A 26672-nucleotide genomic window follows, 5' to 3' on the forward strand; every position below is an offset into this window, starting at 1 on the left:
CACTATTGAACAAATACAGATGCGGACACACATGCAGCATGTCCTTCATTCCTCCTGCAAGCAACAACACTGATGTTCAGATACTGAAGCTGCCCAAGATAAGACCAGTCCCCTCCCCTTTCTCCCAGCCCCTTTTTTCCTTAACCAACCAATGACAACGCTGTGTATTCATGAGCCGGAGTAGGAGCAGGCATGTGTAGGCAGCCTGCCACAGGAGGAGGTGTGTCTCCATGAGCCAAAAGTGTGTGTGAGCACGGAGTGTGTGCTCACACTGAGAGAGGAGGTGGTGGAGAGTGTATGTAGGCATGCAAAGAATCAAGGGGAGAGGTGACAGGCAAGAGGGAAAGAGAAGCCAGGTGCTTTTACTCATTTTACCACTGATACACTCTCCTCACACACACACTGTAAAACCTAAGCTGATACACGTGGGTGTGTGTATGTGTGCGCTCGGAGCGACAGAGGGGGATCTCTGAGGATACACGGATGAGAAAAAAGAGTGGGGGAGCCAAGGAAGAGGAGCCCGAGTGTGTTTCGCCCCGGGGGGAGCTCACACACACCGCAGACAACACACACTCCGGCGGGCACTCTGCACTGTTTCCCTGACAACTAGAATGGGCTGCAATTTGTGCACCTTGCAGAAACGGGAGGAACACTACAAACTGCTGTATGAGATTGCACAGGTAAGAGGGCTGATGGTGGGAATCATCACTGTGATAAACTTGACGATGATGATAATGATGATGACAGAGATTTGGATTTCCCTCCAATGAGCGAGGAAGGAAAAGTAAGGAGAATAACAAGAAGAATTTTGGGAAAGACAGTTTGAGTGGGGAAGCCAGTAGAAAAATGGGAGAGGGACATGAGAGAAAAATGTACCAAAATGAGTTGATTCCAAGCAGCCAGGCAAAGAGCCAGTGTGTGTGTGTGTGTGTGTGTGTGTGTGTGTGTGTGTGTGTGTGTGTGTGTGTGTGTATTCCTCTCTCCTTCAAAGTGAGTGGAGCTAGTTATTTCTCCTCAGCAGCAGGAGATGTGAGAACAAGTTCAGCTCTTATTCTTGCGTTGGCTCCAGGGGAATTCATCACATCTCCTCTTGCCTGTGACTGTCTAGAAGCAATACAGTTCAAAGAACGCGCAGCAAATGTGTTCTGCTGTTTTTTTCTCTCTGTTGTCTGTCAGAAGTGGACCTGTTTTCTTTTTTTCTTCCTCTTCTTCTGCTAAACCTGATTTGACGGTTTGCTCGTCACTGCTGTCATGTGAAAGCACCATTCAGCCTCTTTGGGTTTGATGCTATTTTACTGAAAGTATGTTCATAATATGCGTTGAACAATTTCATTGACTTTTGGCGCTTTAATTCATAAAATTTACACAACATATAGTTAAAGACACAAGAAATGCATCTTTCGACTGACGCTGTTGTTATCACCCATCACAAACCATCATATTGTCATAATGAGCAGTAAAAAACTGTGAATGTATAACTTGTCATCTTGTACTGGGCTTGGCTGGAATGTGTTGATTAGATAGGAAGTATCAGCAAGTGTGAATCTACTGGAAAAACATGCATCTCCAATGTGCCATTATTTTAGAAATAGAATAAAATGACTGCCTTTGAAAACTGTTGGGTATTTTAATAGGTTTCATCAGTCAATGAGCTTTAAATTTGAATACAAAAGGAAGATAAACATGTGAATTGCAAGGTATTTACAGCAGCGATATGGTTATGTGTGTGGAGCTGATTATGGGGAAACACGTGCTCTGGGTTTTCTCTGTTGTTGAAGTACAGTACAGCGAATACGAGGCCGTCGGCAGCAAAGATTCATTCATCATTTAGTATCTTACACGGTTACAGACAGCAGGGAAACTGGATAAAGCATAATGAGCAGATCTGCTGTTCAGTAGTTTTGTAACTGTAAAATGTACTGTTATCATAGCATATACTACAATCCAAAGTGTACATTTATAGCACTGGTGGGAAATAAAATTTACTATGTCCAATATCAATGACAGTGTGGCTGTCAGTGTTTTGATGATCTCGTTATGGGCTCTGTAAAAAGTAAGAAATACATCACTACCCAACCCTCAGTCGCTGCTTTCATGAATGTTTACAGCACTGTGATCTTAAGCTCATTATGGTCTCTGACGAAGTGCCCACATGCTTTAATGAGATGGTGGATGGCTGTGTTGTCTGCCTGGGTAGAGTGCAAGAAAATTAGCCCTGTCAGTTAAAGGAAACCTTAGGAGGTCATGGCTCCTCTGATACCACTGACGTAAACTGAATAAACTGGCCAGAACAAAGGGATAAGTATAGTATGTTAACCCACAGTTAACCATTAATTGGCTATTTATAAAGAAATGAAAAAGGCAGATAAATAATAATGATAAATAATAAATTTTGACATCTAAGAAATACATGTGCTTGGGAAAAGTTCATACCAGTCTCATGTCTATATAGTAAAAATGTATAGCCAGCAGACAGATAATAGTACAATGACTGGAAACAGGGACACAAATAGCCTGGCTCTATGCAAATATAACAAAATTCACCCACCCGCATCTCTGAAACTTATGTTTTTTGTTAAAACTGCAGCAAGAAATGTAAAAATTAATATTTGTACTAGAACTAGAACATGTGCATGCTTTCATGTTCAGAGAACATGTCATTTTACTTATATTGTTCCTGCTGGAACACCTGTATTAACTCTGTCTGAGAAGCTGCATTTTAGTGCCTGTCTCTTTAAGCCCCTGTTCCCAAAAAACCTAGTCTGCTTGGACTGATCATTTTTGGGGGTCTTCTGTATCTTGGTGTCTCCACGCCCCAACAACACTGTGCTCTGACGCCACTGGGCCCAAAAAGACTTTTTCCAATAGACTTCCATTGTAAAAGAGACATCTGTATATGAGAGAATATTTTTTTGAGCATAACTAGTCACACAGAATGTCCTGTTTCACGGTCGTGATTTGATCCATTCAATTCCCTAACATTTTGTAAGTCTATAAGAGCCACACAATCATTTCTTATGAGTTAGCTGCTACATAAGTGGATGTGAGCATATTTTTACATGTAGCAGCATACTTGCGGTTGGGGAATAGCGACACTTTTCTTGTTAAAAACCTCCAATAAAAGTTTTTAAACACAACCGGAGATGTTGCAGCAAGAATATGAAATCTGTGAGAAATCAACAACCGTAACCAAGATAACATGTTTCCTTGATGTTAGCATGTAGTTACATGTAGCAGTGTAGGCCACGTAATTTAAAAACTTGCAGTAATGTGCCTGGAGCAGATGACCATATGGAGAAATCCATCATAAGCTGACGTTAGTTCACAGCGAAAGTAGAAGAAAAAATAGCCTGTTTACCTCATTATTTTACACTTTGCCCATGTTTAATATGAACATCTGGGATTGTAACATTATAAGATATGTAATAAGGAAAAGCACAATGGGTACCCTGTAAGCTTTTCCCTGTGTTTCCAGTCCTTTGTGCTTATTTAGCTAGTTGTAGACAGCAAAACTATTCCTCTAAATTTGTAATCTGGAATTACATTCAGAGTGCTGCTTACTTACATATAATGTATGTATTTACTATTTTATCTTACAGTAAACTTTGGCAAAAAAAAGATCTAACAGCTATAGTTCGGGCAATTTTCATTTGGAAGAACATAACAGCATATGTATGATTGTATCATAAGCATGCTCGCACAGAGAACATAAAACTGACCCTTATGGTTTCCTCTGATTTCCGCCTAAAACTGTAGGTGTCCTGGCACTGTGGCAGATGTCCAAGAATATTGTGAGTGTGTGTGTGTGTAAGCGAGCATACCCACTTACTGTTAAATGCTCTGCAGTGTGCATGTGACAGTCGGCGAACACCTACAGTTCTCATTACCAGTGTGAAAGAAAGCCGGAAAGAGAGAGAAAGAAAGACAGAGAGCTCACCAGGCAGTAAGTGTGTCAGTGTGACTTTGTCCCGAAACTTGAGGCTGAGGGGATTCTGCAAATCCAGAGAGACTCCTTAACAATCCCTCCGTCTCTTCTGTCTTTTATCATTCCAGACTAATTTCTTCTCCCTTCTTTTTCATAGTTTCTCCTTCTCCATAACCTTCATTAGTCTCTCTCCCCCTCTGTCTTTATCCCTCTCAGCAATCTGTTTCTCCCCTCGTTTTACTTTGGCACGCAGACAACATTACATATTCTCAAATTGTTTTTGTTCTGTTGTACTTCCAACGGTGCTACACAATAGGACACCACCTGCTCATTATAGCAGAGAAAATCCAAAGGATACTAATGATACTGTACTGCAGCTAAAGCAGGGATATGGAGCAGGTGCACAGTGAGACTGGACTGGAGCTTCTGGACAAACTGTAATTCTCTTCTTTGTTTCTAGATACACATGCACTCCTCTAGTGTGTCTCACTTCCTGTGTCTTGGTCCTGACTGATGAGATTTCGTGTCAGAGCAAGGAGACATTTGAGAATTGCGGGTTAATGCTGTTGAAGTCTCTTGGACAAAGTACATTAAGGCAAATTTTTCATTGTTTAAATCTGGTGGACTTATTGGGGACAAAGTAGAAAAGACCAAAATGTGTTTGCATGCTTGATGGTGTACTTTTTTTGTCAACTGTCTGTACTATTTAGTCCCATTAGAGAACTAAATCAATCTTACAGACAGTAAGCAAGAGGGTTGTTGAGATTTTGATTCAAAATCAAAAATCGATCGAAATGAGCTTTTGACAGCGAGCTATCATGACTGACAAACGTAAGCATGATCCCAACTGGCTAGTTAGCAGCTAGTTTGCCTGCTAAAGTAGTTTAGAAAATAGCCCTGTCAGTAGTTCCTACATCATTAAGTTTCACACCAAATATTTCACAAAGACAGACAAATTAATTTTGCTGTGCCACATTCTGGTGTAACTCGGCATTTACAGTGATTTTTCATTTTCAAAACGCCTTTTGTGGATGAAACAATGACACTTCTACAAAATGGATTGCAGCTATTTTGGACTCATAGTAATGACTTCTACCTCAAAATGGATATGTAATGTTTGGAACAGACCTGCTCAGCACCTTCCATTTAGAAAAAGTAACAGAGCATTTCATGGGCCAATTCCAGTTTTGAACCCTGAGGCTTGCCTCCGTGTCCCCCACACCACAGTGGCTATCTGTGTTCACACAGCTGCACTGTTCTGACAGGACTGCTGGCTGCCCGACCCCTGCTACCCAGCGGCAGCGAAGAGATTTATGACTCTCGTCAGACCATTTACATTCAACGTTTCATTTGTGATTTTGTGTGTATCTCTGCACACTCACACCGCGGGGCTCCATTCTGGCTGCAGCAATTGCTATTCCATATATTTTGCTCTAGGCTGTGTTAAATTGTCCCAGAGCCTCTGGCCTTTGGAGCCTCACTGGACACATGTATTTGTCCTTTTAGTTCTATCAAAGTCAGGACTATTTTATCACACAACAATGCAAAAGACACCAGCTACTCTGTGTGTAATTTGCCCCTGTACTCCTGCTCAGTAAGGGGTAGTGTTTGTTCTCATGGAGAGAAAACCTGATTTATTAAGATTTATTTAAACAAGGCTTATTGAGTGCAGTTAAGTCAGGTCTTGTTCATTTTATTGTGTTAAGTGTTCAGCTATTGGTTGGTTCGGATATTGCATACAGTCCCCAAATATAGTCCTTAAGGTAATCACCACATCAAAACCTTGAAGAATGCCCCAGCGATGATGTTTTCCTGTTGGGCGATCCAGAAGTTGATGAACAGGGAACCCAGATATCCCAATTTTCATTTATTTATGTATGTATTTAATTTATGTTTAAAAAAAAAAAGACCCAAAGAGCTACTGCAAATAGTCAGTCTGTTGTAGGGGTGCTACCTCTAGATCTGGCAATCCATTCCACCTTATTATTCATATTTGGTTTATTTGCTCATGTCAGTGTATGATTTCCAAAACATAACAAAAACTCATTTTTTTAATATAAAGTTTTTAAATTAAAAAAAAAGTCTGGGTCAGAGGATGCCTGGCCAGGGCGCTGAATGTGCAAGATCTGGTACTGTGTGATCAGTATCATTGTGTCAGATAACATTGTTAACTATCTTATTAAATCTTCTCTAACAGATACAATCAAGACATTAAGACATGTTTTCTGCCCAAAACAGTTGATGCATCTGTCATACTATCTGTCAAAGTCAGTGTCCTGATGCATTTTTGGGTTTCTGTGCATCTTCCCCTCTTGTGTTGCTGTGCTGCTTTTATCTCATCTGCTCACCTACACACCTGCTCTGCATCAGCCTTGTTAGTCCTTCCCTCCACAATTTCTCCCAGCCTATCAGCTCCCTGCCTAATCGCCTTATTCCCCTCACCTGAGCTTCTCCACCTGAGCTTCTGTTTATTCTTGTAATATGTTTTATGTCTTTGTGTTCTAAGCCAATGTGTTGTTTATATTTTGTATCTAATGTGTGGACCTAGAACTAATGACTGAGGAAAAATCTGCACCCCATGCCTGCACCAGTTGGGAACCACTGGTTTAGGCAACTACAAAACACTCCAGTCCCCGACACAAATGTCCAAAAGACAACCTCCACACCTTTGTTTCTGCTGCTACCTGCATGGCACAGAATTCTGATGAAAATTGCGAGGACTGTAATTAATATCATATCAAGCTTTAAATCTTTTTGTTAAACAATAAATCTACAGATTCAACAGAGAAGCTGCTCTATCAGACCACCTATATCCCACTGCTATTGCTCCGTCGCAATGATATTACCTTTATGTTTGTTTTGCACCCTTTTTCTCCTCTTTGTTCATATGTGGGTGTGTACACTTGTGACCCCGGCCAATCTTTGGTGTGAGGCTGTCCTCCGGAGACAGATGCTGTGCCACATGTCCAGCCTGTTAGACAGCATGGAGGGGGCTAGACAGTCACCCCTTCATCCCGCCTCCCGCCACCACTTATGCTGTCCAGAGAGTGGCACACAGAGCAAGGGAGGCTGTGGTCAGACCCACACAGCCGTCACCTCCATATGGCCACCTCGGACCTGGAGCCTGACTTCACCCAGATAAGGATGTGTGAAATATGTTGGTGCTATCTGTTACATCGAGCTGAGAGGTTGTGTGTGTAGAGCAGAAAATGAAGTGGAAATGGAAAATTCACTAAACTGAATTTATCATGCAACTAGAGCAAAATCCAAGACTGAGCATGCATGACAGGGAAATCTGGGATTCAGGGAATAAATATAATCTTCTGCTCCCTCCTCTGATGAAGGGAGGTGGTATCACCTGATTCATCAAGTCAAGTCAATTTTATTTATAAAACCCATTATCACAAAACATGGTTTGCCTCAGAGGGCTTTACAGCATACGACATCCCTCTGCCTTTAGACCCTCACATTGCCAAAGGAAAAAATACATCAGCTGTCTACTTATCAGAGAGGCACAACAATGGTCTCGAACTGTCTGTCTCTGCTCCTCTGATGGGATTTTGAGCTTTTTCAGAATAGTACTGAATGACCTTTCCATTTCTTCCTGCATTTTCTGACCAACAGCTTGTCTTCCTGTCTGCACGGGTCAGTGAGTTTGACCTTTTCACCTGTGAATGTAATTCTACTGGACAAGTCTCTCACTATGTATAAGAGAGAGTTTTGATTGGCAGTTTTGTATCACTTCCCAGAAAACAGAGATGTCTTTTTTTTCCCAAACCAAACTGCAAAAATTTCACAAACACATCTTGTCTCAAACGTTAATCTTTTCTTACATTCATATCTTGGTGCATTTTCAATTTAAAATAGGAAAGCCACAGTTAAAAAGTAATTCATGGCTGGAAAAAAATAGAAAAGTTTAATGATTACACTTTAACAGCTTAGAGGTACTAAATAATAAACTTAGGGTAATGGTTTTTCCGCCCTAAAAATGTTAATGCAGCCGTATGCAAATGAACTCTGCTGTTGAACACAGATCATCTGGTGTCTTCCATCATGGTTATAGTTGCTCGTTGGAGCACAGCGTGGCGGTAATACAGCATGATTTAGAGGTGCATATGGCATCGTCACCGGCGCCGTGGGTAGCACATCTTCTGGTGGCCGGCCAAAAGTGGAAACAGGAAATAGGTGATTATTCAGCGTCAGGTTAATGCCAGGTAAAGATGGGAAACAGCATCCTGGTGTTGTTGTGTGTTTACTCACTATTAAACTACATGGAAACAATTGGAATATATTGAAGTTTTTACTTTAAGTTAATTTGTGTGTTTCCTTGCAAAGATAATGACGGACAGCCTGTCATTCTGTGCACTGATGTCCACGTCTGGCTGGTGTCTTTATGTATCTGTCTGCCTGACTGTCATGGGTACATTATGAGACAATGGAAACAGACATGCAAAAGGCCCACCACCTCTGCTAGGAGCAAGATACACAGGCTTTATGTTGCTTTTGTCTATTTTTTTGTTTGTTTTGAGTCTTTTTGTAGTCTTTGTAATGATATCTTTGTGGTCTTATGTCTCTTTGTAGTAATTTTGTGTCCCTTTGAGGTCATTTTGTGTCTTTTTGTAGTTCCTTTGCATTTATTTGTAGTTATTTTTATCTCCTTGAAGCCTATTTCGGGTCATTTTGCATCATTAAGTAGTTCTGTTCACTTTTTTTGGTTGTTTTGTGTTATGTTGAGGTACATTTGTGTCTCTATGTAGTAAATTTGTGTCTTTTTGTAGTTCTTGTGCATGTCTTTGTAGCTGTTTTTGTCTCTTTGAGGTTATTGAGTGTCTCTTAGTGATCATTTTGTATTTTTTTGTAGTTCCTGTAAATCACTTTGTGGTCTTTTTGTCTCCTTGAAGTCATCTCTTTGATGTCAGTTTGTGGCTCTTTTGGGTCATTTTGTTTCTCTTTGAGGTATATTTGTGGGTTTCTTTTGGCCATTTTGTGTCTCTTTGTAGTTCCTGTGCATCATTTGTGGTCTTTTTGTCTCTTTGAAGTAATTTTGTGTCTCTTTGAGGTTGGTATGTCAATTTGAGTGACATTTTGCAGGTGAGCATAGGGGCCTGTGCCCAGTCGTACCATCCAGTAATCCATCAATGCCTACTGTAAGCAAACACACATACACACCACTTTGTTGAGAGTGTGTGTGGGCGGGTGGGGAATCACAAAGTCAGGGGAAGACGGGCCTGGCGTGTAGGAGGGGGGGACAGAAACGCTCGCCGTTTTGCTCCAGCAGCCAACGATCTCCCCCTGCGTTGGCTCTGATAAGCCCAGGATGAAAGCCCTTTCTGTGGGCAGAGTGACACTCCTCACCCCCCTCCCCTTGTCTCCCATCCACACAAGGCACACATGATGCATGCATACACAACTCCATGGCATTGTTAAGATGTAGATATGCCTATTTGCACATACTGTGTACGTTCATCTACAACACAGAAGGAAAATCACACAGGGTCCATCCATTCATCAGCTTTACTGTGTGTTTTTCTGTCTTTTTTTTTTTTTACGACTGCATAAAAATGTCAGTCAAGCTCTCAGCGCTCAACAAGAGGACTTATCAGTTGTTATCAGCCTTTAGCTGATTACCATACTCACCGATTGGCCAAGTGGCCTGGCCAAGATGATAGGAGGCAGGGAGTGGGAGAAGAAGGGGGAGAGAGGGACAAATGGGAAAGGTAGAAGAGGAAAAAAAGGCGTGAGAAAGAAAATAAAAGGAAGATTGTACAGTAGTACAGCATGAGGAGAGAACCAGAGCGAGAAAAGATGAGCCATCAATAAGTCCTTTAAATCCCCCATTCTCCTACTTAACGTCACCCATTTCCACAACACAAAGTCTGGCCCCCCTACTCCTCCCATCACTTATCAGTCGCCAAACACAGTTTCAAGTCGGTTCCATTCCACTGCCCCTGTCTGTCTCCCTGCTTGTTTCTAACTGTCTGTCTATCCAACTCATTAATACAGTTTGGCGTGACCTCGCTCTCTAAGGTGCCACAAATTTTCCCCGCATGTCTGAAAAACCCTGCAAAAAAAAAAAAATAAAGCAATGGAGGACAGTCTGTCAGTCATCTGTGGGAGGGAGACAGACACTAATTCTGTCTCAGTGTGTGTGCCGTCAGACACTGATTGTTATACGGTTTGAAGGCAACCTTGTGCCAGAATAACCCAATAATGCACCTTATGGTCACATGCTACAGGCTATGTTTTGGCAGGTTAGACAGATGTTAGGACGGACCATCTGGAACTGTTATGGTTATGTTGTAGGCATTTGCTGCAACACGCTGCTACAAAAATGCACGAAAAAATTCCCCTAGATATTTAGCCGTTGCAGGGGGGAAAATGCTAAAACACAACTTCTGAGACATAAAAACCCTCTAACATCCTTCATATTAGCATAAAATTTCCCTCAGTCAGATCTTTGGATGAGTTTTTTGGCAGCAGAGGTGCAATTCTCATCTGAGACCAAATGTCAGTTAAACTATAAAAAGAAATCCTGGCTCTTTTTTCTCTTTGCCAAGAATTTCTCCATCAGGCATAATGATTTGGGGGTGTTTGTTACAGCTATTATCAAGGAACAGCAGTTTGAGTCATGAACATTTACAGCTTATAATGTCAGTGATGATGTTTCACTCTGACAGCCACCGTGACATCTGCTATTCAGCATGTTGTCAAAGCTAAATAATTCTGCATACAGTATGTGTCTTGATAAGGCTGTTGGTGAAATGCTTCAAGATGCAAATGCACTGCCACTGCCAAGTGAACCCACAGGGTGGATCCTGGGTCCAGGTGGTCTAAAGGGAGATTAGGTTACAGCAGGGCGCTGGTGTTGAATTCCCACTTAACCAACTTGGGTTTAGGAGTCATTAGGCCCACTCAGAGCCAGGCGTCGAGTCCAGTTACAGATAGAATGACACTAAACCATCTGCATAGTAGGGGGGGATGATTTCATTTAGCGCGGGTGTAACCATAAGCCTTGTGTTGATATGGGAAATGCCCTCAGGATAGAGAGTGACTGAAGCACTGTGGATGGGTCTTTGTTGCTGTTGTTGGTTTGACGAAATGTATTGGATCAGAGTTTCCCAGAGTTGACCCACCATAAGATTCCATTTGGCCTGCCTTGTGAAAAAAAAACTTAATTAAAAAAATATATTAAATTAAATTTCTATAAATTAGTATTAATGCTGTTCAATTTTTGTAAAGTAAAAATGCTCTTTATATATATATTATATATGTAGGATCCTAAATTATTACTATTATCATTATTTTTTCATAATCTGAGCCTGGTGGGCAGACTTTGTGAACCAGGAAAGGCAGAGACAGTGGCACACAGACAAAAGGTATTTCAACCAAGAGAAACTGGGATCTTCGTACTATTTTGAACCCACAAAGGTTCTGTCCAAGTCTGACACTAGCCCGAACCACGGCAGCAATTTGGTGTCCTAGCCCAATAAAATACCCGAATTTCCATGGTTAAATGAAAAAAGGTTTAATAACTAAACAATGACATCAGTGTACGGTGACTGCACACAAATAACGTAATATCAGTTAACAACGCTGGCTTTTGGTTTCACACAAGGTACAAACTGTGGACTTGGAAACAGTGGTGTGATTTAAAGAGTCAGTCTGTGATACAGCCTGAAAATTACCCAAACACAGTCACTAATAATACATTGATGCAGATGTGATTAGCCATTCACTCAGTCATATTGTTAGATCTTAGATCTTAGACTCACCTGCCTGAAACTGTGAATGCAGTCTGAGTCTTGATTGAGGCGGGTCGACTGAGGGGTAAATTGCACCACAGTGCGTCTCTCACTTAACTAACCAACCATGCTTTCGGATGAAAGTATTTTTCATCACAGGAAGAGCTCTTCTCGCCTGCTCACAGTTAGTGGAGTGTGAGGTCGTTTTTCTTCTCCACCAAAGGGGCGGACTGGGGAAGCTTCATGTTATGAATAATGCTAATGGGTAAGGTGCTTCCAGTGAGCATAAACATGCATCACTTTAGAATGAAAAAGGCAAAGGTTTGGTGGGAGGAGGGAAAAAAACAGGAAGCTCACACTCCAGGCTTCCTAAAAAATACTTAATTTTATGCAAAAAGCAGCACATAAATCTTTGATTTTCCTGCTCCCCAGTAAAATGTTTTCACTTTCCAAGCTTTAGCATGTTTTGCTAATTATGCCCCTGCATCTGGAGCTGGCTGTTTTCGCCTTTAACCAATCTGTGCTCATATGAATAACAAAGATTCACAGTGAGACTGAGCTCGCTTAGGATGCCCCCTTTTTTTTAACTGAGCATTTTAAATGTAAGATTAACATTATTCCATTGATTAATGGTGTAGATAAAGTTATTACTAAAGGAATTTGAGTCAACCGTCAAATCATTTTTAATTTAAAGATTTTTTTTCAAGAATTTGGTAATGTTTTTCTGTTTCATAGTTATAGGTCTACAAAATGCTCCAAGCCATGAGAGGCTATGTTAATTTCAGGTTGATTAAGTCAGTATTCAGTCAGTCTCGGTTCTATCTCTGCCTGTCTCTTCACTGGTGTTTGCATGTGGTGTCACTTTCATGAACCCGTTAAACCTCTGCTCATGTGTCTGTTCAGTTTACCCACAGCACCACCGTTGCTTAGACCCAGAACAATCAAAACAAGGGCAGCAGAAACTGAATGGGATCTTTCAAGAGCAATTGGCACATCTGAAATTCAGCATTTAACGGCTGTGCTAAATCAAAGAAAAATGAACAAAAACATTTGAATTTTTTTTGTTTGTTTGTTTTTTTCCCCCTTACAACTTCCACTTTTGGTAAATTTCCCATTTAAAGTGCCAATTTCTAAAACACAACATATCCAAATTAAATTAAGTAAAGACAGATAAATAAGAATAAATTCCTAATCAAATACTGTTGCTATTACTGCCAAATCAACCTCTAAAAATAATAATCAGACAACACAGATGTTCAGTGGTTAGTATAAAATTATGCATCCATCGTCCTTCCATCCAGTCCATCTCCCAGTGCTTTCTCTACTCTGTCTTTAGCCAGCTCAGTCACCAGAACATCAACCGATCAGCGTCTCTTAAGTAATGTAATATACACGCTTAATTGGTCATCGGTGTTAGGGATGGTGGATGGTGTGACAATGGGTGAGACGCCTGCCAAGCTGCAGACCACTGTCCTAGCACCAGACAAACAAACAACAAAACAGGTTTTGTTTAAGCGGATCATTGCTATGTTTCCATTGGATTTTCAGGTTCCAATTGTAAGTGTTTTGCAGCAATCCGTCTGTGTTTTTCTATTGGCATTTTAGGCTCCAACAGTGGGTGTTTCGTACCAACCTGTTACAAGGATAGTGACATTAAATAGGAATAATTTTTACACTGTTGCATTTCCTGCCAGGATTGTGCCCCCAGAACACATATTAGCTAAAACATGGTCTTTTCCTAATCATTGCCAAGTGTTTTTGTGCTTAAACCAAACTACACCTTAACTGCAGTATTGCTAAAACATAAAGCTTTAACACATCCTCTACTAATAACTTGAAATGTTTCTGTGGTTTGCAAAAATGCTCAATGCCAACATTTTTTCATGTGATTTGGTTGTTTTGGCACTGTGCCCCAATGCCATTGGTTCCCACTTAAGTAAATCTTTAAAAATGGGTCACAAATGTAAAGTTTTATTATTCTAAAAATGCCCTGACAATTTCCCACTACAGTTACAGCCACTGCAGTTTTTAGCAAACGTTAGTCCAACAGGAGAAAGTAGCACATATGTTTGGGACTATTTTCAGCAGCAAATTAATATGAATTTGATGCACTAGTGGGAATTTATGGTAGCAGATTGGTTTTGTGGGATTGACTCAAAATAAACTACAGTGCCCAGGTTCTTGGTGATAAAAGAATGAGTCACCTCGTAGTTAATTTATGTGTTTTTAACACATTAGATTAGGCCTGCTACACTGGTTAGTAGGACTATTTCATTGTTTTTTTAATGGGATTTGAAGACACCAACAATATCTACAGTCTTGTTTTTTTACACTAAATACAATAAAAGAATAGATGGCATGCTTGGATGGAGAATGTATGATGTTTCGCGTTCCCATATAGACGAGTAACACATAACCTCTTTGTGAACTCAGCCGTCTGGATGAATTATGTGGGTCTAATCGGTGACCCCCGAGAGCCTAATTCAAACTCATTGGTAGTATGTGTCGAGGGGCTGGAGGAAGGGCCACTGTATTGTTCAGCCCAGCTCGCTGGCTGTTGTTTTAATGGCAGATGAGAGATTAATGGCAATCTAATGACTGTGGGGAGGACGCGGCGCAACAATAGAGTCCTGGCACAGCGCCGGCCAAGCACATTAGTCAGTCAAGACAACTACGTGCATGGATGCAAGTATACATGCGTAAAATGAACACACAAAACATCCCAAAATGCACACACACATTCACAGACACATGCAGAGTGAAAATGAAAGTGTCTATTGAATTGTCATTGAAGAAGTTTTGCAGTCATTTGCCATCAGCACACCCCCGCCTCATCACACGCAAAACAAACTGAGCTAATTCCCAAACGCCAACCCCCCCAATGTGACAAAAGAAGGCTAATTTATGCATCGCTGACATGGCGTGCGAGGAATAAGAGTGTGGCAGCAGGGTTGTATGCTCACTCATGGATCAGGGTAATTGTGATTTGGTTGCTAGGATGTTGAGGGTAATGAATGTCTTGTTGATGCAGTTTGTCATAACCCATGCCATCGGCGGCTGCTTCAAGACATGGAGCCTATTAGTTAAACACAGACACACTGGCCCAGCCATGATGTATGAGCCCACCAGGCAGAGGGCATTTGTCATTTTATGAGAGAAAATGAAGAAAACTACCATGCTACAGTAGATGTTGAATAAGATTGTGGATTAAACCAGGCGGTGTGAAGCAAACCTCTTCACTCCTGCCATCGAGTTTTTATAAACAGTGCTTTAATTGGATTTCATTTGCTTTCAATTACCACAGTGATGTTACAATAGGAGGTTGTTTTTTTCTTGAAAAGTATCACTAAATAATAGAAAACACTCATATTGTAATTCCAAAAAAGCCAAATACAAGACAAATCATGTTTCATTCCAAGGTTTTACCACTGGGTATTATCTGTATTCATGAAGCCTAATTGAAAGGAAGCCCGCCTTGCATGTGGAAGTGCTACAAAGAGCAGGAAATGAGATGGTTCTTAATGTGTTCACTGACAGATGATAACCTTTGATTTCCCCACACTTACATCAGAAATGGCTGCTTGGAATGACAGTCACAAGTCAGCAGTCTCTGATGTCTGTGTGCGTGCTTCTGCTGCTGCTGTTGTCACGCCGGGGTGGGGGAGAGATAGACATGTGAAGAGCAAGAGGGGATGAAACCCTTGAGACACACACAAAAACACAGGTAGAAATGGAAAGTGATGTACTGTCTGTTTTTAGTGTGCTTTGACAATATACAGTGTTTTTACACACTGAATCTAAAAGAAATGGTCTGACTTTCAGTGACAATGACAGGCAAAAGGGGGAATAAACACCCTGACAGCAAGACAAAGAAAAATCAATCCACAGACAGGAGAATGAAAGAATTAACGAACTACTAAGATTATATAAAATATACATTAGTCATATTAAAGACAATAAAAAGATAAACATGCTAGTTTAAAATTTTTTTAGCAGACATACATTTTTGAGCAGTTTAAATAGATCCATTAGTATTCCATCCAAGGATGCCAAAAATCAAGACTTTATTAATTACACCCACATTGACATGGATTCTCCCCAATCTCCCAGAATTCATAAATCCATTCAGTCCATGTATGTGCTTTAACTGATTACTTTAATTCTCATGTCACTCGTCACACGCGTTCCGATCCCAGGTCATCAAATAAAGACGGTTTCTCAAGCCATTAACGTGTGATACTGATACCAAAGGTATCCTTTCGTGTGTCTTTGAGATGCTCCCATGTAACGACTGTATGAGATGCAAACCATGTATGAAACTTGTTGTAACAGGTAGATAAACTACTTGTTTTAGGTTAAAATAATAATAATATGTAATATGTTGTAAATACTTATACATATGAAATGGAATAATTCTGTTGGTATCATCCATAACTGTTGACTATGTAAATGCAAAAATAACGGTTGTCATGCGTAATGAACTGAACTGGATGGGACTACTTATTTGAAACAAGGCTATAGTGATGCCAAAGGGTGCATTTACCTTTGTGTGTTTTGACATTTAAAAATTAGAAAGGACTGTTTATTTTTTTCACTCTCTTTTAAAAGATGACCAACTTTAAAATGCTGACACAGCTTTTAAAATGTAAAAATGAAACCCAGCCAGCAGCATTGATCCTAATTTTGATTTTAAGTGGCTCAGTGGACAAAGGAAAGTTGTAGTGAGCAGACATTATACGTTTTGAAAGGATCTCTGGTGCAAAATTGAGTTCTGGCTAATATGAGGGTTGTCTCAAGTGATTCTGGGGAATGTAGGAAATAATCTTTTGTTTAAGTCTTCCACTGGAAGGCAACAGCGTGCCATCAGCTGCAGAGCAACAAAGTCAATCTTGTTGAAGGACACTACAGCTGTGCCGATGCTTCATGATGAGGGGCTCGAGTGCAGGATAAACGGTTGAAGGACAGGACAGCCGCCTGTTACTTTTAGCAGACATTATTGAACAGGGACATGTGGGAAGCACTGCTCACTGTTGTTGCTGCTAGACCGTGAAAAACCATTAGAAGCGTGCCACTCTTTTGGTAAAAGTTCATACATTTTTAACTTTTAATGCTCCCTCTGAAGCAAAGATCTAAAAGCTAAAACAAGCCAGCACTGTGAAGAGCGATTCCAAGAGAAAACACGGGCTAATCTGCTGCACACAGATACTGTGTGATGTAGGAGGGATTGACCTGAGCGGGCTACTTAACATCCATCCCGACAGCAGCTATTTAATCCACGTTTCATGTTGTCATGCGGGTTTCCTCCATGCAGAACTAATTGCTTGTTTTTGCCTGTTGTGCGGGAGCCCATGTCTGTGAAAAACTGTGAAGGACACTCATTACAACTTGTACAGACACTCGCAGACATAGATGCTATCATGGGTGCAGACGAGCACATAAACACAGACAGGAAGAGCTGAACGCTGTTCGGTGAATAAGGGTCCTAATAGGAGCACTGAGCGAATTCTCCTTGAACCCCTTGCCATAGCTTATCACACACACACACACACACACACACACACACACACACACACACACCTCTCGCACCCCCTTCCACACTCTCGCTATCTGATTTGCATTTTGGTTAACACTCTAATTGCCTCTCATTAAATACCTTGTCACTTTGATTAATTGGTGCGATACAGAAATGTAAAACAGCAGAGCGTTACAATGCATAGTGAACAGTTTGTGATTGGGAAAGACAAACAAGCCAAGCTGAAAATGCAAAACAGAGGTGAAATCTCACTAACTCCTCATGCACTTTTTAAGTTGAGTAAGGGTTTTTTCTCTGTTTCTGAGGTGAATCTCTTAAAAACCTGAAGAAAGTGACATATTTCAAGTTACCTGAGTTTATAATGAAGCACCTAGACTTACGGTGTATGCAATACACTGATGAACTCTTCTTGTGACTTACGGTTCATCTGTCCTGGACAAATATAGGTTCAAATGAGTCACATCACAGTGTAACAGCAGTAATCTACCTTTGAAAGTCATCATACTCAGTTTTAAATTGACTGTAATTGTAGTGAATTATATATTTTAGCCACTCAGAGTCACATCTTATACAAAGCAAAATGGGACTCTCTACATCCTTTGAAATGGCAGGTGCTATAATTGTACAGTGAGTGAAAGGTTATCTCAGTTGGGGTTATTTTTTCACTTTCTGACTCCCAAGCACAATTTAAAAGTCACAACTGAACTAAACTTCACTGATGTCTGCTGTTTGTCAAAGTTTTGTAAGATTACATGCCACCTTTTCAAACAAAAGTTCTGTATGTTAAAGGTCAAGAGTGTAGAATTTAGTGGCATCTAGTAATGAGGCTGCAGAACTGAACCTCCTCCTCTATGCTGTGTGTAGGTATGATATACGATGGCTCACACAAATATGTGAAAACAGTAATGGTCCAATCAGGAGCCAGTGTTTGGTTTGTCCATTCTAGGCCACTGTAGAAAATCATGGCGGACTCCGTGGAAGAGGACTAGTTCCATAAGTAGATATAAACGGCTCACTGGTGGTGGAATGAGGGGGTGGGGGGGTAACAACACTCTTTGTACCCCCAACTTCTGTGCCCACTGGAAGAAGACAACACAGGCTCTGCTATCATGAATGAAGCAGCGTGGCCAGATAGCAGTCAGGTGCACCCTGCCAAGTTTGTCAGGAGCATGCCAAACACACTTTTGGTTATTTCTAGCACGTTCTTATCCCAATTCGTCACATATTGCCACTTTGCAGTGGACTTGCATCTACATATTATGATGTAGATATCCTTCTGCAACTGCTGTGAACATTCTGTGATGGTGCTGCCGTGATGTCAACAAATGCACATGGTAGGATTATGCTGCATGTGCAAATGTTTAGACAACACAAGCACATGGCAACCAACACGGGGATGTCAACAAAAGCACATACTGGCACGGATAGTGAGGATTAGGCAACAAAGGCAGATTGTGCGGTGGGGAAAACAACCATCACACTCAGAGGGGAAGTAAATACCCCCCACCCCCACCCCCTGCAAGAAAAAGGATTTATTTCAACCCCATTTGTTCTGTTTTGCTGAGTACTTGTCACAGATGCATCAATAGCATCATGGTATTCTCATCCCGCACAAGGCAAGGGTCAATGTGATTCAGCTGACTGAGCATGGCCCACCAGTTGCACAGCCTGCCACTCAAATTTATGAAACCATCATCTTCTTTTGCCTCCGCTGCACTAGGTGATATTGCATGTCAGAGACTTTTATTATTGAAATGAGACATTTATGACAGTGAGTCCTTGCCACGAGAGAGCAGCCCCTTGAATCATCTCAATGCAGCTGAAGGAGGAAGAAAAATGAGATTTGACAGATTATTGGAGGACGCCACCTGCGCTTCCTCACTCATCACAATATGCCAATTTCAATGTAAAACCAATCTGACATGTATTGAGCTGAAAATCATGATCTGGGAGGCTTATGAAAGAAAGCTTGCGAGTGTTGGAGCGTCTCCTCAGAGGCGGACGAGGGGTTGAATAGACAGGGGGTCTCTCCAGGCGGCTTATTGTTTCGTGGTCCATTGTACGCCTATTCAGTCTGAGACACTGCCACTATTCAGTCAAACATGGCTAATGCAAACAGTCGCATTGTAGAGCTGTTTTAAATCTGTGGGGAGCTGATGTAATGTTTAAACTGTGTGTGTGTCTGCTTCCATTTGCTGACAATGACACCATATCTGTCTGATTTAGCTGTGAGGTTGAGTGGTTTCAGTCACGCTCTTATCTCTGGGCAGCAAACACCCATTCACATGGACACAACTATACACACAAATAAACTGTTATCTGGACTTTCCTTATCATTTGTTTGTATTCAGAAGTGGAAACAACATTAGCCATCTTAGTGGTCAACTGATTCAACCCTGTGACACATTTAAAGGTTGACATGATGAGCCCCCTCTTGAGCATATTTAAAGCCTCAGGCCCAGCGCTGATTGCTGTTTACTGTGCTACTTTCAACCCCATCTCAACACATGTACCAGCCATTTTCACATCATGGTCTGCTGGTAACCCTTTATAGTCAATGATGTGTGTAATTGGTGCATCACAGGCAGCAAAATGTGACATTAATAGCTGGTAGCGGAGACTCGCTGCTTGCTATCTGCTTGACCTTAAAAGTCTTTACAGAGTTGTGTCAAGAACTGACTTATCAAAAAATACTGAAACATTGGTGCTGACTTTTTAGAACACAAGAGCAGAGAAGAGACAGTGTGGGACTTGTTTACCACATTATTCTGCCTATTAAACTCAAATCACACCAATTTGGTCAAAGGGGACTATTTGTTATATATGAGGGGGAAGAAGGTGATGCAAAATGGGGGAGGCATATCAAATAATATTTTTTAAGCACTGGAGAGGGACTTTTTTATTTTGCCTCGGGAAATGGACATACAACTTGAAATTGTTGTGTTTTTTATTTATTTTAAATACCTTTTGTACGCAAAATCCCACTGGCTGGCTTAAAGGGCATGTTTTCAGAATGACACCATTTATCATAACCAGAAACACACCATTTTTAAGAACAATAATAACAATTAACAATAATAAATCAACACTATCTGTCGACATTAGCATTAGATATGTCCAGACATTTTATCACACAATGTCACAACCTAAATTAACCAAAAATCTACACCTAAAAAGGTTGGTGGCCAGCTAGGTAGAAAATAAAGAAGCAAACGATCTCCAAAAACCAAAGCAAGAAAGCTATGTAGTTAAAGGTAGCTTAAATGCTGAGATAGCCTCAGCTTGCTTAGCTAGAAATAAATAATGTACCTAGGCTACTTTTTCCTGTTTCTGGTGAGTCACTTTTAATTTTCCAACATATTTGTTCTTCAGTTTGATATACTACATAAATGACAAAGTTCCTAAAGCCGCAAATATGATCAAGATAAAAAGCAAAACCAGCTCACTAGTGCTGCTAAAAAGTGATTAGCAAGTTTAAGTTAGCAAAGTAATGTTAGCAGTTCTGTCTAAGCTTTTGAGATAGATTTATTTTTTTTCTTACTGTTTTTGGCCTGCGCCAGTGAGACTGGTTTTAGGCTAACTAGCCAAACTGTTTTGCCTTTTAACACTTTCACAACTCCACTCTGCCTTTGTAGGCCTGTAGATAGTAAAAAACATGCAATATGTGTCACAAAAGGTTTTAACAAAAATAAAAAGTACAAAGTTTGCCGAAAACAAGCAAATGACATTTTCAGTGGAGCCTGTCGATCGATGATGGCACACACACACACACACACACACACACACACACACACACACACACACACACACACATCAGCTATAGTATCCCCTGTCCTCCTGAAGGGCACCACACCACTTTGAACCTTGACCTTTAAAGGAAGAGTGTTTGGAAAGACAAGAAGCTTTGGTTTAGGACTATTGGGAACCATTTTTATTGGCAATGGTAACCTTTAACTTGAGAGGTATATGAAGGCTGCACTAGATTGTTGGTTCATTACAGCCGTCCCCCTGGACTACTGTAAACTCAGACTATTTTTAGTGTTCTCCAGGAGCTTTATGGGTTTTATCAGATGATGTAATGAGCTGATATTGTCTCTCTGTCAGCTTGGTCACGGGAGTGTAGTTGAGTAATGAGAAAGGGAACTTGTAATCAAAATGGAATTACTGTTTGATATTGATGGAATCCGCACACCTACACGTCTCAGGATCATACTTGCAAGTACAGTATAGCTTCCTTGCATGCTTGCCCACTCACACACAAGGAGATAGAGAGGAAGATCCCATGCTATGACTAAATTACACTACAATCCCTATGGAATAAAACAGTCTTTGCAAGAGTAAACAATATAAGAATAATAGGAAACTGTAAAAAAAAAAAAAATATGATGGGCAGAGCAGAAAATGAGGATATTTCAATGGGAAACGTTTATGTCACTTAAGATTCATTGAATGGCTAATGAAACTACAAGAAATATACAGGCATCATATAATTATTTAAAGTGCACTTTAAGTGGACATAAAGAAAAACCAAATGGATATGGCTTTAAATGCGAACCAATTCCCCCATCTCAATTGTCTAGGAGCTCTAAAACCCATCTCTAACTTGTCTGCTTCTCTTTATCTCCTCATTTGTGGCTTAATTACCCTTAATGCTTTGTAAATTCGGTGTATATGATGTACAAAATGTGTGCTGCACACAAACACGTACACACACACATAAAAACCTGTGCGTTCTGAGCCATTATCCCCGGTCTTTGTCACATCTGCTGGCGATTAATCAGCCCCCAGTTAGCTCATCAACAGGCAGATTGAATAGAGGAACAACAGCAGGTAAACACGCTGGCAGGTGTAGCCACACATTCACTTCCCGCTTTCCAGAGCATTCCCTCTGATTGGAGATTAATGTGTCCATCTGGACCTCATTACAACTCAAAAATGTTGTGGAACTTTTTTCTGTACTTTCTCTGAGATGGACATTGTTCAGACAGGGCGATAAAATGCAGTTAATATGTGTGGAGGAGAACTTTTATGTGGCAAAAACACGAGAAAGGTCACCGGTTTGGTGCAGTCAGAAGTTAATTGCCGTCATAGCTGCAGATGGCAGTCAGATGTGGACTGATGGGTACCTAAAGTCATTGAACACTTGGTTTATTTGTTGACATACCCCATGCAAGGTCTAGCAGACCTATCACAGTAAGACAGTCCTAATGCTGTCAACATTATGTCTACTTTGCTGCTATTAAGGACTCACATATATAGATATTTCTGAAAATGAATATTTACCCCCCTCCATTTGAAATAATAATTCTGTTCACATGACTGTTTTACAAAATATCTCAGTCCAAACCCTAATCCAAAAATTACCCCAAACACTCGCTGGTGTTAGCTTTCTTCAGCAGTCTTCCAGGCTAATGCTACCTTTTTCAAAACACCTATCTTATCACTGTGTATTCCTGTTTGATATAAAGATGAAGGAGCTCATGCAGACATACATGTGATGCTCTGAACACGCAAATGTTTTCCTTCCATGCTCATCAACAACAAGCCCACTCTCAATAGTGTCCCACCGTATGCTGGTTCTACCTGTTGTGATCGAAAACTGTCATTTTTGGTGGACTTCAAAACATGGATGCTTAGCAAGACCAAACAAATTGGATGCAGCAGATGGTGTTTATCCATGGAATAGCAATTCAGACTTAAAGTGTAAACAAACACACCGGTAATCCACCATTGTTGTTGTTTCTAGTGTGTGCTCATTACACAAAGCAACATTTGGCCCAACGTGAGGAAATTACCTAGACCTCCGTGCTTCGTGTCGTCACAGATAAAGAAACTGGACTTTTGAAAAACCTCGGTTTTAGTGACCTAGAACTTCATTTGCATGTTGACAAGAGGCCAAAACGTAGAGGAAAATGTGATGTCACAAAAAATATCTGTATATGTGTAGACAGGGCCTGAGTCCTTCCACTGGGCTAAAATATATAAAAGACATTTCAGAATGTAGCTCTTTTTAGTTCTACTTTGTTCTACCAATAATAAAAACAACCAATAAATCTACCTTCAAAATTACATTTGACCTTGATCTTGCTCCATTTTTGGAGTTAAAGGATGAGGTGATTTAAAATCAGCAGCTACTATGAAGATTCCATTTGATTGCTTGGGCATGTTGCTGCTACTTGATTCAGGAGGTTAGGGGTTAACCATGTCTCTGTGAAGATGTGTTGAGTGAGCCTCAATTGCATCTCATCCACTTTATTCTCCTGCAACCGGACATCAGCCAGAAGAAGGCATGGTAGAAGAACAGCTCCCGGCCCAAGTCGGGTCAACCCAACCCTGACGCCAGCTCCGCTCTCTTCTAATGATGCTGACATTAGGCACATGCTTCCACATTGTGAACCCTTGACAAACACTCTGAACCTCTCACACACCTGAAATCAATGCAAACAATCAATTTCAGGATGTGACAGGCTGAAATGAATTTGAGCACTGCCTTGGCATACAGAGGTTAAACTAATTGAGTTAGACTTAAATGCATAAGTGTGTGTGTGTGTGTGTGTGTGTGTGTGTGTGTGTGTGTGCGTGTGTGTTTTCACACTGACAGCTGTCAGTATGACATCTCTTCTCCACCGATTCCCTTGTGGCTCAACCTTTTCTGATCTTGCAAATTAAGTAGGCACTGCTTGCTACAACCGACGTTCCCCACGGAGCACACTCTACCCGCACTGCAGCTCCCCACTTTGCTGCTCATTTGCTTAAATCAGTATTATTATTATTCTACATCTAATGGGCTTAATGGTAGGAATGCAATGTAAATAATGCATCTGAGTAAGATTGATTTGAAGAAGATTATTGCTGCAAAACAGAATGAGATAAAATGAGCTCATTAAGGAGTTTTTCTGCTTCAGCAAATGCTGCACTCTCGTACATTATACAGTCTCTGTAAATTTGTCAGCAGCCAAAAGGTTAGAGAGGCGCATTTGTGAGTAGCTGGTCAGCAGTTAAAACGTCTGAACCTGCCGGGAAAGTGTGCCGTGTTGGGAAAAACAAGGGTGAATATGCAATGTGTTCCCTCCATCAAGAATTACTGCTAAAGTGCCCTTTATGAAAGCACTTAACTTGTGGTTGCGCTACTAGAAGCCATTCAGAGCTTACACTGTGGAGACGTGTAAAAGTACTTTGAGGCTCCCAGGTGTAAATGTGAAACAGGCTGTTTCTGAAAAGAGCATGCATGTCTGTCAGACTGTCCTTGGATAAATGAGGGTTTGAAGAAAAAAAAAAACTACTATTCCTACTGAAACGTCTCTCCTTTTAGAGACTGGGGGATTCGGAAGTTGGAACAGAATACAGTTTGCATCTTTTACTATAACATGCAACTTAAAGGAGAACAGGGTGCCCTAACGATTTGGTCTCCCCTCCCCCCTCCCCCCTCCAGGTGAATGGGCGCAACTTCTCAAAGGTCGACCATGAGGAAGCAGTGGCGGAGGCAATCAGGCGAGACCCCATCGTTGTCCAGGTTCTCCGGCGAACCCCCACTAGAGCCACAGCAGCTGTTGCACATACCCAAAGCGGCACGCCGCAGGACGTCTGTGTGGTGGATGTTTGCACACAGACGGACATCACATTCGAGCACATCATGGCGCTGGCGAAGCTTCGGCCTGCTACTCCGCCTGTCCCTGACATCTGTCCTTTCCTTTTATCAGACAGGTGAGGGCAAACACATACTGTACAGATGTAGACAACGCAAAAAGTTTTTCATGTACTGAAAGGTAGCTGAATGTCAATGGTGCACACTGAGATGACACAGACAGGTATAATATTATTACCCCATATTTTGTTAAAGGAGACCTATTGTGTGTCATATTATTTTATAATGTTGGATATTTATATTAAATAAGGCCAAACATTTTGGATATTCTTGCTGGAACATGTGCATGTGTTCACAAGCTTTTAGTTTGACTTTTCATGATAGAAAGTAACACTACTCTCTTTTACAGTCAATCTCTGGCTGCAAGTACAGTACTACGTGTAGCTATGTAGCTAACATCAGGGAGATATGAAAACATGGTTGCAGATGTTGTAAACTTGTGCCTGATTTTAGATCATTTTCCCACTGGAACATGTCCGATTGTGTTTAGAAGCTTTCATTGGTGATTTTTTGCCAAAAGTGCAGCTATTCTCCATTACAGTCATTCCCTCGGCTGCAAGTACACTGCTACGTGTAACTACATGCTCATGTCTGGGAAACATCTTGATTAATTATCTTAATTTTTTTCCTGATTTCAGATGATATTCCTGCAGGAACATGTCTGGCTGTGTTTTGAATCTTTTATTGGTGATTCCTCACTGTAAAAAATGCAGCTTTTCTTAGTTACAGTTATAGTATACTGGGCTTTTTTGGAAGGGGGTCTTAGGAGACAAGTGCTAAAACAGAGTATCTCAGAGAAAGGGTGAACAAAGGTGTTCCAGCAAAGACAGTATGAGGATATATGTGTCTTTGTGTTATATTTGACTTTTTGAGAATATCAAACAAGTACACATAAAATTACATAGCAGACCCCTTACAAATTCTAATTTTGCAACAAAACTCTGAATAATTAATGTAAAAATCAACCAATCATCCCATAAAAGCTATGACCTCTGTAAACTGTCACCATGATAACTGCCTCTCCGTAATCATTGACCCAGTATGGCAGGTTTGTAGTTTTATAGGACAAATTGATTTCATCTACTGCCCAGCTTAAACCCTATAAATAGCCACAGCATGGACGCAGTGCCAGCATGCCCGCTCTAGCAGCCCATTGGCTTTTAATCGCCCAGCAAAAGTTCCCATTAAAGGAAATGGATGTAGCACACAGAACCAATTATTGCATGCGGATTTGGCTCTGCATAATGATATCACAGGGACAAGTACTTAGCTATGCTAGGGGTTTCCACACTATGATACAACTGCTTAATGACTACCATGAATTGGAAGAGAACAACTAACCTCGGGGAGGCTTCAGGTTCATTTGGGATAGAAAATATATTCGGATCCTGTTTCCAGTTAAAGAGGACCTATTATGCTTATTTTTAGGGTTCTTACTTGTATTCAAGGCTTCTACTAGAACGTGTTTACTTACTTTAATTATTTCTAACATACTTTCTCTTGCTCTTTTTGATTTTCTCTAGTTGTCATTCCATCCACACCATGGAGCATGAGTTTTATGAATGTCCAGAGTACCTTTCTAATACCCCAGCAGAGGTGGAGAGGACTGAAGAGTATGAGTATGAGGTAATGTTCTGCGTCTTTCTGCTATATGACTGTAACTATACTGTACTGAGACAGCACTACAACTTTTTGTGACATCTTAAGTCCAGAACAGGATAACTTGAACTTTTCATGGTCAACAGGGGAAGAATTTCCCCTCATTTCCTTTTTATCTCTTTACTTTGGGCTACCAATGAGGGCATGAAAGTAGAAATATAAAAACTA

General features: G+C 40.8%; 1 protein-coding gene across 1 annotated transcript in view; it reads left to right on the forward strand.

Annotated features, from left to right (window-relative positions):
* The first annotated feature begins 266 nt into the window (after positions 1-266).
* Positions 267-26672, forward strand: part of pdzrn4 (PDZ domain containing ring finger 4) — a 41918-nt gene continuing 15512 nt past the window's right edge. The window contains exons 1-3 of the mRNA XM_042511594.2: positions 267-680; positions 24633-24904; positions 26369-26471. Of these exons, the coding sequence (XP_042367528.1) occupies positions 612-680; positions 24633-24904; positions 26369-26471 (444 nt within the window). The 5' untranslated portion in view covers positions 267-611. The remainder of the gene's footprint in view (positions 681-24632; positions 24905-26368; positions 26472-26672) is intronic.

Source organism: Plectropomus leopardus, chromosome 22, assembly GCF_026936395.1.
Source record: "Plectropomus leopardus strain MGB_pleo_1.0 chromosome 22, ASM2693639v1, whole genome shotgun sequence".
Classification (NCBI taxonomy): Eukaryota; Metazoa; Chordata; class Actinopteri; order Perciformes; family Serranidae; genus Plectropomus; species Plectropomus leopardus.